This window comes from Engraulis encrasicolus, unplaced genomic scaffold (assembly GCF_034702125.1).
Source record: "Engraulis encrasicolus isolate BLACKSEA-1 unplaced genomic scaffold, IST_EnEncr_1.0 scaffold_43_np1212, whole genome shotgun sequence".
NCBI classification, from domain to species: domain Eukaryota; kingdom Metazoa; phylum Chordata; class Actinopteri; order Clupeiformes; family Engraulidae; genus Engraulis; species Engraulis encrasicolus.
In genome coordinates, this window is record NW_026945742.1 from 216,866 (window position 1) to 230,630 (window position 13,765).

General features: G+C 42.0%; 1 protein-coding gene across 1 annotated transcript in view; it reads right to left on the reverse strand.

The window, feature by feature from the left end:
- Positions 1-114: 114 nt before the first annotated feature.
- The window catches only part of LOC134444044 (guanylate-binding protein 1-like), a 59,740-nt gene continuing 46,089 nt past the window's right edge, over positions 115-13,765 (reverse strand). The window contains exons 10-13 of the mRNA XM_063193519.1: positions 10,224-10,417; positions 9,661-9,900; positions 2,856-2,982; positions 115-785 (exon numbers count right to left, since the gene is read on the reverse strand). Of these exons, the coding sequence (XP_063049589.1) occupies positions 523-785; positions 2,856-2,982; positions 9,661-9,900; positions 10,224-10,417 (824 nt within the window). The 3' untranslated portion in view covers positions 115-522. The remainder of the gene's footprint in view (positions 786-2,855; positions 2,983-9,660; positions 9,901-10,223; positions 10,418-13,765) is intronic.

Below are 13,765 nucleotides of genomic sequence, written 5' to 3' on the forward strand. Positions count from 1 at the left end.
TGTATATACTGCAGACACACACACACACACACGCCATATTTTCTGTAAGAGGATAAAAATCCACATTTAAAAATATACACACACGTGTCAGTCACTAGCACTTTAGGAGAACTTTGGCTGAATGAAATGCATTATGTATTTATACTAATAATTGTCTTTTTGTGTGTGTGTGTGCATATTTCATATTTGTATTATTGCTCAAAATGCCAAGTAAAACACATCAGAAGCTACATTTTTATTACAAAACGATTATGAAACAGTGAACACCACAATTCTTACAGGGCAAGTGTATCACAGGTGAAGACATTCTTACACAGATAAAACAGGGATAATTGTTACACAGATTAAGACAGGGCCATTCTACTGGGCAAGTCCAGGGGTTTCCACATTTGTTTCCATTTGTTAGTCTAGGTGTGCAGGTCATGTGTGATCATCATGGGAAACGCTATGCGTATATGAGATCTGATACAACTGCCCCAAAAATACAAAGGTAAAGGCAGGAGTGATTCTCACAGGTCATCGTTAGAGGTCCAGAGTAGAGAGCAGGTCCTCATAAAGGTAGGGGTCCAGTTCCTGCAGCACCTGGAGCATGATCTTGCAGGCCATCTCTCCCTTCCTGTAGATCATGTCCAAAAGTGACCTCACCTTGTCCTGAGATGTGTCCCACGCCAGGACATTCGCATACTCCTCCTGGTTTATCACATTCGCACGCAGAAGACAGTCCAGTATGGGGGACAAGTACGTCATCCTCTGGATGAGGGATGACCGCACCCTGAACAGGAGATCTGAACACAAACCACAGGGTCACGTATGTGAGTACATACAGTATCAGCATCGGCCACACGAGCAGACCACACGGTCTGCACACCAAAACCAATAGATGTTCTGTGTATATTTTATTCAGCACATCCAAAGAGCGTGTGAGCCAGGACCCAAATTTTCACATATTGGTATCACCTGGGGTGGCAAAGTCTATCAATGTTTTTTGTAATCCTCCATGCCTGAGGGACATATGATATAGCAATCATAAGGATTTGACCCACCCTCCTACTGTCTTCTGCATCAATCTAACCTTGCATTATATTGCTGAAAAAGTGTACGACGGATACATTTTGACCTATATAATTCATAGGAAAGTACATTATCCATCAAAACTGTATATTTTTAAACTCCCCAAGGTGTCTACATGTGATATAACATCAATAAAGACATATCCAATCATCACAGACACTTGCATACACCTACATCCATATATAGGCATATATTGCGAAATGTACTGGGTATCATTATAAAAGTAAGTAAAAATATAAGAAAGCTACCACTTCTAGAGGGCCATCATACCAAATAATGTCCCTCAGGCATGGAGGATTACAAAAAACATTGCCATCCTAGGTGATACCAACTTCTGCTACTAGTATTAGTTTATGGGTGTGCATATTTATACACCATGTTGAAGGAGCACTCCTGCCAATTTCAACATGCTGTTGTATTGCTCACGCTACCCTTGACTTGCCAGAACCCGGTGATGCTGCATTTTTTTTGGCTCAACCCTGTCCGAGATATGAGCTATTCTAATGGGGGCAGGTGTTTGTTGATATTTTAAAAAATCTTAACAAAGGCCTACTCCAAATATTTAAGGTATCACTGTTTGCTAGTTGTCTGCTGATGTTGCTAAACTTTTTGGATGTTTTTGGGAATAAATCAAGACGTGTTTTTTGTATTATTTTTTATAAAAGGTAAATAAACACCTGCCCCCATTATAATGACCAGGAACTTGGAAAAGGCTGAAGAAGAAACAAATATATATATATTTTTTTCCCCTCAATTGCATTGTACAAGATTATAGTTCAGATTATTTGTCTCTCCGTCATTTGAACAGGAGTGTGTAGACTTTTTATAGCCACTGTATGTTCCATTACTCAGATAACTGTCAAGATGAGAAACCTCAGGATTTGAAATCTTTGAAATGATTACTCTCATAATTATAGAACAATTGTGGATGCGTAAGATTACATCTCTGGGTCAGATGGCCACCAGGGGCTACCCAAGGGCTATAGTCTAGTCGTGATTTCATGGACCCGGAAATGTAGAGTACCCTAAAGTTTTATTTCAGAAATATCATCTATGGGCCTAATGGATTTAGCTTGGTTGCCCAAAGTTGTACTTGCAGCAATTTTCATAATTAGCATAAATAAGGTAAGACTAGGTGAATAGGCTACAAATTGTAAATAATATATATTACCATGAGACTTTATTAGTTGATTACTGATGATGAGAGAAGAAAAAATGTTTTGGATGTTTATTTGTATTTTGATGTTTAGATATGCAAATGAGGGCATAAATCATCAATTATGCCCTAATTTACATACACACCAAATCACCTTCGTATGGTAAACCCAGGTTCAAAGCATGTATACTTGGAGGTTGAGTTGGTGAAAAACCTTTGAGGGACCTGGTCAAAACAATCTGGCTGATTCACCACTTGAAATGGGAAGCATTTTACATTATGGGCACCAAAAAAAAAGAATTTTAGCCACCTCTTTCTATTAATGTGGAGTAACTGGAAATATACAATAAAGATACATAAAAATGACGGGGTCAAAAACAATCAGAGAAAACCCTGGGTAAGCCTTTTGGATAAACCACTAGAAGCTGCTATTGAGTTGAAAGTCTTTGTTTACATCACAAAGCTACACAGCATTGCATACCTCGTTTTAACATCTCACGTTATTTAAGTCTGTATCATCAGTTTGATTGGGGAAAAGGTTTATTGTTTGGTGGTGCATCTTGTCTAAAACTAGAATCTATAAATGTGTGTGTGTGTGTGGTTCCTGTGTGGCACCATATTGGTATACCTTTGCTCGACATCCCTCTTGGCAACCTCTTGGCCCTGCTGGCCCTGCCAAAAACAGTGCGGTGTGATGGTCCTTGGAATGCTGCTTCCTGGACATCGCTGTAATCTTCCGCTTCGTCCCAGGGTGACTATGAGAGGAGGGAATAACAATAAAACAGTATAGACATTTATGTATTGGGAGCCTTAAATGGTGGGAGGTAAACATGGGCTAATCACGCGGAGTTTTAAATTGCCTGCTTGCACTGATTATCTGACCAAGGAACAGGTGTGACGTGGGAAGGAACGACCCGTAGCCCGTGCAGACAGGTAGGGAAAGACGGCTGGACCTGCACGCATAAAGATCGAGAACCGGCGACCAGCGACTCAGAGGGAGCGGATGCTCGATGGAGGTCTGGTCTGCGGCCCGAGAACGGAGGAAATGCCATGGAGGAAACTCAATACGTTAAGTGTTTTGTCATGCAATCTGTTACCTGGTAGGGCTGTAACCATATTGTATCGAACTGAGAAATCGTGATACACAGCCAGTGTTTCCCATACATTGAGGAAACTATGGCGGCCCGCCATAGTTTAAATTTGGCCGCCATAGTTTCGAAAATGTAAAAAAAAAAAAAATTTTTTTTTTTTTAAATTAATTAATTTTTTTTTTTTTACGATTTCCGTTTTTGTTAAAAACGATTTGAATTACGATTTCCTTCGCATTTTCCTCCTGGAGTAAATACATCCCATAGAGAAAACCACAAGTGCTTGAAAGACAGAGGGATCAAAAGCCTTGTCAAGTTGTTAAGGGACAGTTGGGATGAGTTTACTAACACTCCCCAGGCTTTGTTTTACAGTTGTAATGAGTTAGGTGACAGACCCTCATTGACACGGCAGAGGAGACATCGGGCTGCATGAATGTGTAATGAATGTGAATATAGACATAAATGTGTAATATGTTGTTCAGCCCTTTTAATGGGAGGAATTTTGAAAAACTGGCCCTGTGACCAGCACCCCTCATGTAGAATGTGTACGCCTATATGTGTGTGGGGAAAAGGCGCAGCCTACCCTCTTAGACCCTTTTTGTCTATGCGTTAACAATTTCATAGTATACTACTCTTAAATTCTTATCTCTGCTCCTATTTTGTTTTATTATTTTATTCATTACATAGACCCCTGCATGAGGGACGAATGAAACTGTGTTGTAAACAGAAATGATTCACGGTACTGCATTTTTAAAAAAAAAATATATAAATGACAATGTACTACTAGTATCATGTGTAAAATTTTATGTAGCCTTTCTCAAAATATAAATGGCTGAAATGCAGGCCTAGGCCTATAGTTTCTCCATGCGCCAATGTCATACTGTACTCATTGTTTTGCCATTTTGCATTTACACTGCGTGAATACACCCCCCCCCCCCAAAGGCCCGCGTGAAAAGACCCCCCCCCCCCCCAAAAAAAAAAATCCCGGCTGCCCCCATAGTTTCCAAAATTTCTGTGGGAAACACTGACAGCGTTATGGCCATCTGAAAAGTACATTTCACTACCAACACAAGTCAGATGGCTGAGCTAGAATGGCCGTCATGTGTGGATGTTCGGCTTCTGTTGACGGACAGATCTGTGGTTAGACCTGTATTCAAGTAGCCTTACACTACATGATTGTAACGAACACCTGACTACAAGGTGTTATGGTCATCTGAAAAGTACATTTCACTACCCAGCCAAGCCAGATGGTTGATCTAAAATGGCTACAAGACACATCTCCTCTCCTCAGCAGAGCAGGTGACCGCACTCCATACAAGCCCTGGCATCAACGTCCTCTACCTAGAGACCAGAGCTGGGGTGACGATGCTGGAACATGGGCAGTTTAGCTATCGTCAACAACAGAGATTCTTAGCTTTGAGTAAATACAAATTCTGTTCAAAACTACTCTTGTGTCATGCTTGGTGGCGTACTGCTTGCTCCTCAGGGTGGTAGTTGGTAACCCCACCTGTGACCTGCTTTCCATATGCACTGCCCTTCACATTTCAGGTCCAGCTCAAAATACTCTTCTGGGTTCTCCTTGAAAACCTCAAAGAAGTCTAGAGGTCTGTGAGCAGTGTTTCCAGATTTTCTACGACAAATAAGCGACTGACGTCCCAAAAACAAGCCCAAAAGAAGCGACTGTTGGGCCTCGTGAAAACAAGCCCAAAAGAAGCGACCGGAGGGGTGGGTCGTCAGTCGTGTGCCTAGTCAGGGAAGACCTTGCTCTTTGCGGGGGTCTGCGTGGCAGCCAAAATCCCCTCAAGTGACAACAGAAAGTGACAGTTACCAATGCTGTAGTAGGGTCACTTGTAAGGATGAGTGATAAAAAACGAGTTGCCATTGAGAAACACGTCCAAACACATTCAAATCACCGGCAGAGCAGGAGAAAACAGCAAGCCCAACCCTGAAAAGAACAAGCCCAACAAAAACGCAACCCGCGACTTAACACTGATTCTTGAAAGTTTGGCAAAAACATGTCCCTGCAGTAAAATATTAATTCTGTTGAAAATCAACTAAATTTTCACAAACAAAATGAACCCAGGTAATGGCCAAGGGGTCTGTCACACGAGTACACTTTTGTTTGAAATATTTAAGTGTATTTTTATTACTTTTCATGGCTATAAACCTGTCCACACCCTGTAAAAACGCCTGTCCCAAGGACTGGCATCATCATTTCAATTGACTTAAAATTAAAAAATCACTAACAGAATTGAACAATATCACCATGATGTGGAAGACCATATTAAAGTGGTTCTACAGATGTGCACATAGTGGATGTAAAACAATATTTACTATTATTTACTGATTGCTCAAAATGTGTCCAGCATATTGGTCACCACCGTCAGATTTTTTCTAAAAGACAATAAAATCAGGTATGCACAAGATAATTTTCATTACTGAGGACCCCTTTTCAAACCTTTAGCTCTACTGCCTACTTCACCATCACTGAAGCTCCTGTAAGTTTATTATTTTGTCCTCAATTTGTTAATTTGTTTGGACACTGGTACTGTCCCAACCATAAACTGTCAACACCGTCGGGGGTTTTAATAGTATTGTATACATTAATGTTAATAAATATTATTTTTTCCAGAAAAGGTATGAAGCACCCAAGAAACAGAGCGAAAATGAAATGGCTAATGTGAACAAACAATGCATAATATTTAAAAGAGTGTTTTTTTGTCTCACACCGTCAGATGTCACCACCGTCAGATTTTGTTCTGCTCATCATGTTGTTCCATATTTTACTAAATTGTGCTGGTTAATGAAGCATTACTAGGCATGTTAGTAATAATTGTGATCCAAAATGATACTGTAGCCACCACTGAGGTGCATTTGGAGGTTTTTTTGTCAGAAAACCTGACGGTGGTGACATCTGATGGAGTTCACCAAAAAACACATGTTTTACGTGTTTTTGACATGTTTTAAGAATATGCATACAATAAGTATCTACAGTTATGTTTAATTGTTAAAGTAATTCACTTTAATACAGTAAACATGTGTTTTTACTTCTAATTCTGTCTGCCGCTGTTGACAAAACAAGAAAGAGCCCATTTTATGAAAAATGTTAAACATGGGGAGCTTGGCCAATGCATTCCCTGTACAGCCAAGACCTACATCTATGATTATACACCTCTATATTTTGGATTTGAACAACTTAAAAGCTGTTTTATCACATTTTCAACAACCAGTGGCTTACTTCCTAGATATTCTAACTAATGAAGTAAAAACACATGCTCATACTGTGCACACACAAAAATAAAGTGTTTATGCAAGATGCCATTGACTTGAGAGGGCTATTTATTTTGCTAAATGCAGGTACTAATTAGGCCACTTTCACCACTCTCAGATTACTGTCACCACCGTCAGTTCTTAAGTCACCACCGTAAGAAGGAGTTTTGGACATTTTAAAGGAATGTGCTTACAACATTTTCCTTAGGAGTTGTTGAAATATCAAAGTAATAGCCAATTTAAGCCTACACGAATATTTGTGAAATTACAAAAAAATGTTTGTTGTATTTAGGCGTTAAGTAAGCATCGTATGACGGTACATATTTTAAAATTAGAACACATGAAACAGTATTAAAATAGAACAAAAGTGAATTTTCAACATTTAAAGGCATATGTGTGAACCAAAAAATACACATAATCACTTAAAAACTCCAGATACATATGCAACAAAATCAATACAATTTTAATAACTTTTAATTGTGTCTGACGGTGTTGACAAAAAACAAGGTATGATTGGAGAAAAGCCTGATTTCTGAAAAAAATACATAATGGGGAGATTGGCCTTGTGCATTTCTGAAAAGCCAAGACCTTAGTCTACGAGGATATACCATATCATTTTGTAATTCACTTTGTTTTTTTCTGTCAACATTACAACCTGTTTTAGCCACTTTCTCAAGAATCAGTGTTATCTAATTTAAAAGCGACTGCTCAAAAAAGAAGCCCAAAGTCGCTTATAATTAGCAGAATTGGCAACACTGTCTGTGAGTGGGGAAATGTCAGCTGGACAGTTAGACTTGAGGCTAATCATTGAGTTCATCCACATGGACATGTTTGAACGAACTTTATATGTCGGTTGTCTCGTACCTCCTTCTCCACTTCATGGAAGCATCCTGTGGGACAGTATATTACATTGTGGGTCAGTGGTGCAACCATAGTCCAGTAGATTAGCACATCTAGATGGCTTTTCATTTGGACACCAAATCGTAAATCATCAAAGCGATATGATACACATCTCAATACACATCCACGATTCATCAAATTACCGGATAAAATACGATGATTCTCCTACCTACTGCGATGCAGTACGATATGGTGCGATACAATTATAACACCATGCAATGCAGAATGATTCAATACGATGCGATATAGAACAGATTAAAATATTAAATTGATATTAAAGGCTGTGCGTATTACTCTTGAAATACTGGAAAAGCAACAGAAAGGGTGTACTCATTTCTGCTGGGCACACTGCTCTGAACAGGGAAAATAGATGCTTAGATTACAAATATCATTGGACATCATACAAATTAATATATCTTTTTAAATGGGAAAGTACAGATCTTCTGCTCACATTGAAATATTGTAGACCTATATATGGGATTATTAATGTAAGAACTACATTAACAGGTTAGTATTGGCTTTAGAGCCATCCACATTAGAATAAATGTAGCAGATGGAGGGAATGGTGTAATAGAAGGGCGAAACTGGACTGAAATTTTGGAATAGGCTACTTTGCAACTTGACTTTTTTAACTGTATTATGGAAAGCCTGTGTGCGAGCTGCAAAGCTAACCTTCCTGCATGAGAACGACATATAACATTCTTCTAAGCACTGTTGCCAACTTAGCGACTTAACACTTTTTTAACTGTATGGATTTGACATGGGTGCAGAGGCTCTGTAACGTTTTCCAACCTCTGCCTCTAGTGTGATATTTGCTGTCATTCAAAAACAGCAATGTGTCGCCAGACAGCTTTCTCTTATAGACCCAGTTGGCAACTCTGGGCCCGCCAACGAAATTGCTTGTTTTCCCCCACATTGGCTAATCAATATGCCAAATGCCTGGCAGTGATTGGACCGCACGAGCATTCGGAGGGGAAAACATTAGGCTCGTTCGTGACGATGCAGTAAGATTTTTGCTAGGCAGTGGGCATGCGCACTTTGCCAGTTTGACCACAATGCACCAAACTGGCAAAGTGTGCATGCCCACTGACTAGCAAAAAATCTTACTGCATCGTCACGAACGAGCCTAATGCAGTTTAATGGGCGGGCTGTATTATAACTTAAATAGTGAAGCTAAAGTTCTCTCTATACATATTCCAGATGGCAAGAGGAAGGTGGCTAGAAGCTTTCATCTAAAAAGTGGCGGGTCAGTGAACTTGCAACAAAATATGCCAAATTGGCAGCACTGTTGACTATCCGCCGCTCTAACTGAAGAAAGCCTGCTGGTTGCTTGGTTCCACCTCTTAGCGCAAGACGAAAAGCGGTCTGAATCAGGCTGCGCATTAGACACAGAACAGAAATAGACCAGTTTCTAAAAAGTAATAAGAATGAGATATGAACCAGTTTATATTTATTGTCGATGCAGAATGTTTAGATACGATGCATCTCAAGCTTATGAGCGTTTTTTACCGTTACAGACAACTGCATCGTATAGGTTACATCGATTTTACAAAGCGTATTGGTGAATCTTCCCAACTCTAGTATGAATGCTGCTTTAGGCTGTCCATGGCCGTCCTGAATGATTTAGCACTAGCAACTGCTACCAAAATATTAATGGCAGCACGTTTGTAATAAGACAATAAGGAGGATACAAAACAAGATGAAGATGGGGAGCTGGTGGGTTGTGGAGACGCGAGCAACAAGAGAGGAACAAACTGAAGAGAGCTTTATTTATTTGCCTTATTTTAGTGTAACCAAACAGAAGTGAGGAGAGTTCATTGTTTAGTCGGTATATAGCTGCCATCAGTGGGCATCAAGCTGCCATGATATGATGTCAATGCACACAATATCCTGTAATACAGTATCTATGATACTGTCCTAAGACGGCAGCGACGTGCCAAAAGGCCAACCACAGCATCTAGTGTTAACATCTATGGCCGGAACTGACATTGATGCTTGATTTGTTAAATTAGTTAAAGTTCAATTAAATTAGTGTATTAACATCCTCTTACAGTTCCTCTAGTCCAGCCCCCTCCTCCTTCACCATTTGATATTTGACTTCCATCCTATTAATGGGTAAATGCTGATTACACAAACAATTAAATGGATAGTTAACATTAAATTTTAAATACCAACCGCTATCATTTCAGTATCATCTGCAAAGGACATCCTCTGGTATAGCTGGCTGATGAAAAGTCTTCCAACTGCTTCAAAGGGCTTGCTCCTGTCCCTTTTCCTCTTCAGTTGTGTGGTCTTCTTCTTCAGCTGTGTGCTCTCCTTCTCCAGCTGTGCGATCTCTGTCTCCAGCTGTGTGCACTTCTCTTTCAGATCTGCGTTCGCCTGCTCAAACCTGTGCTGCAGATGCTCTTTCTGCTCCTGTAATGCATCACAGTCTTCTTAAGGCAGATTTACAGTTGACATGAGCACCATTTTGGGTCACATGACGGTGCGAGCCATTAGCATAGGTCAAGTACACATGGACTAACACCAACTGTAAAACTGCCTTGAGCCTCACTCACACCAAAAGCTTTCTTCTGCCTTAAAATACCACAAGTTACTGTTACATAGTTACACAAACTACAATTTAGATTGTATAACATTGTTACATTACATGATATTGCACTGTTACATTCATGAAATTATGTAATAATGTAACAAACATTAGTACATTGATAACTCCAAGTCCCATTTCCTCAGACCTTCAGTTTAGATTCCAGGGCTTGCTGGTCTTCTTCACGGGCTCTCTGTTTCTCCTCCTCCATATTCATCTCCAGCTGCTTAATACTCTCCTCTTGATTCTTCTTCATCTCATGCATGGCTTCCTTTTCCATCTCCAATTTCTGCTGCAGAAGCCTTTGCTGCTGTTCTGCTTCCTCCCTCCTGATCCTTTGTTCTGGGGGAAAGGGTTGCAGACATTTAAAGGGTCTGGATCTGGTCTTTTATTCCTTGACAACAGAACACATCCCAATTCATGAACAAAAGTTTTTCACCACAATATTTTTTAAGTGTGTCAGATATTTTAAGGAAGTATTAACAGCCATGAACTTAAATTTCAAAATGGGCTCATCTCCTGTTTCTAATATGCATCTCAGCTTGAAAAAAATCATTCTATGTTGATACTTGATGCAAATTATAGATTAATTCATTAATCATTAGTTGATAGCCTTATCGATCGATTTATGATTAATTGATAAGCGGCGGTTTCCCCTGAAATCTCAATGTTTCTCGAAAAAAACTACTCAATCTAAAATTTTGTATCAGAAATTGAGATAAAATACCACATTTAAATGAATTCTATTTCAATTCTTTAATCCAAAGGTGATTTAAATATTACCACTATTCACACCTCACTTCACACACACTCTTGGGTCTCTTGTCAGGTGAATTGTCAATTAATTGCGATTAATGTTTTTTAATCGATTAATGCATTGATCGATTAAAGTCGATTAATCGATTAACCGTTTGCATCCCGATTGGTGATGAAAAAAAAGTTTTTCACCTCAATATTTGTTAACACGCTATGTTCATAGCAGTACATTGAATCCCAGGCCTTATTTGGAATTTTAGCGCTTGACTCCCAACATTGTTTGAACAGCCACAGCATATTTTGTTTTTGACCTACAGGCACTGGACAGGGCTTGTTTAAAAGCCGGGAATCTCAGCTGAAAACGGTATGTAATGTTCCTAGCTTCTTCCGTGCCGAAGTAATCCCGAGTTGAGGATCTAAATGTATTTTCATGCCCCCCCCCAAAACAGACCAGTAGCTTCCAAGTAAACTATTTTAATGAAAAAGCAACTGGATCAGTTCTGTTAACATCTGAAGCTAGTAGCTTGCGTTAGTTCTGCCAGGAAGAACTCAATTATCATCCGCGGCTAATCAGAGGCCAGTCTCACATGTTTAAAATGACGTGTCTGACTCACCCTTCTCGCTGCTTCAGGTGCCGACGACGAAAATACCGTCGCACCAGCACTCTCGGCACGTAACCCGAATCCAAATTTCTCACCGTCATGTCGGAGCCTACCAATGATTTCGTGATCGAGGAAACTTATGACGATGAAGAAGAACCCATCCCAGTGCCGCCTCCATAGCCGCGCCCGACGGTCAGATTCAGCTCCTCCATGCCCTCTCCACCCTCACCGAGACAGTGGAAACTCTTGGCTCGAGAGTGGAGGCCTGAGAAAGTACCCGGAAGGCCCCCAGCCACGTCTCTGCTAGGGGAGGCTGCCCTCCACACTCTGTTCCCGCCTCCACTCCAGTGCCGTGCTCGGTGCCGTCGCCCTCCAACAAGCGGCTCCGCTCTCCTCCCTGCTCACTTACGCTGTCACCACGCCCACTTCCGCCGCCCACCGCTTCTCTCTTGCCACAGCAGTGCCCACTGCTGCCATGGGTAGGCGTTACCTCCCGCCTCTCATGTCAACCATCTCACCTAAACTGCGTGCTGATATCATCCAGGGCAGGGATGTCAATTTGGCCGCGCTAATGCTTCCTACACCGGCCGCCGATCGCCAGATGGTAGAGTGCGGAGACGTCTCCGTCCTCCTCAAAGCATCCTGACCTTCGGAGAGTTTGCTGTGACTTTCAGTAGCCAGTAGCTATGCCAGGAATATCCGACCCGAAGAGAGGAGATGGATCTCTACCTCGCCATGATGGATGATTTCAACCTGCTTTACAAGGGCACGCTCTTCTACGAATATCACAAGGCTTTCTCTGCCAAATCAGCCTCCTTCATCTCCCTCTTCAACTCGCGCCTGGATTGGACCATTCAGGATACTGAACTGCTCGTGCAGCGCTTCGGCGGCCAGCGTGCCAGCGTGCCCTCACCTGCTCAGTCTGCAGCGCGTACGGCCACTCAGCTGGGTTCTTCCCAAAGACAGTGCCCGCGGCTGCCACCACGGGCGCCGCTCTCACTTCCCCCAACAACACCAATCAGGTCGATAACCGTGGCCGCCCCTGTCCACCCACCACGGAGTTCATATTTGCAATAATTTCAATATGGCAGAGTGTACATTTAATAATTGTAGATTTCTACACATTTGCAGCTTTCTGCCACGAGCCCCACCCGCAGAGTGTATGCCCTCACCGATTCTGTCCGACAGGCAGGGGGCCAGCCACGTCCCAAGCATTTCTGAAGGATCATCCTCCCACTCCCATTAATGTCCCTATCTGTCCGACCACCACGACACGTCCTTCGTGGACTACCTGATCACTGGGTTATCTCATGGGTTCCGGGTCGGGGTAGTCACTCCTCCATCCTTCATTGCGAGAAATCTTCGATCCGCTCTGTCTGAGCCAGACGCTGTTTCAACGCTCTTGCAGAAGGAATTGAATAAAGGCTATATCATCGGGCCCTTCAAGTCTCCTCCCTTTACTATCTACAGGATTAATTCCATCGGGGTAGCCACCCGCCGTTTCTCAGGGAAAAAGTGATTTATTTTTGACATATTGTCTCCCCATTCCGATCTAGCGTTGGCTAGCGTTAACAAGGCCATCCCCCTTGCCCCATTCTCCCTCTACTACGCTTCGATCGATAACGCCAAAGAAAGTGGATGTAACCAAGAAGCGTCATTTTGTTTCCTTTCCGGTATCCACTTTATGTCGGGTGAACGCCCCTTTAGGAGACCTTCTGTTAGGAGACCTTCGGAGTCCTGAGGTTGAGAATCAATGAAGTCCCCTTAGCGCTGCAGATGGCGGTAGCGCACGTCTTGCGCAAACACCTCAAAAAGAGAAGAAGAAGTAGGGGACAACGCCCCCTTAGGAGACCCAACTTGAGCACACGCTTTTTCATTGAGTGGGCGTGGTTTGCGATATCTTTGTTTGATTCAGTATTTTTGATAATGCTATCCACATGATCAAAAACACGGGTTACGGCGCGTGGCTGGCCAAAGCCGGTATTACCGATGCATTCAAAACCATGCCTATTCACCCCGCAGACTGGCCGCTGTTCGGCATCAGGTGGCAGTCTAATAGGAGCAGCCCCCACATATTTAATTGTCTCTCCTGTATCCTGTGCTGCTTAACGTCTATAAAGCGCCTTTTTTGTTGCACCTTTTTAGACGATTTCCTGCTCGTCGACTTTCCCTCCCACCGCACCGGCGTCCTGGACACCCTGAAATGCGTTTTCACTGAATTAGGCGTGCCTCTATCTGAGGAGAAAACCATCGGTCCGTCGACTACTGTTGAATTCCTGGGCATCGTCCTGGACACCGAAAAGATGCAGGCACCCCTCCACTCGATAAATTG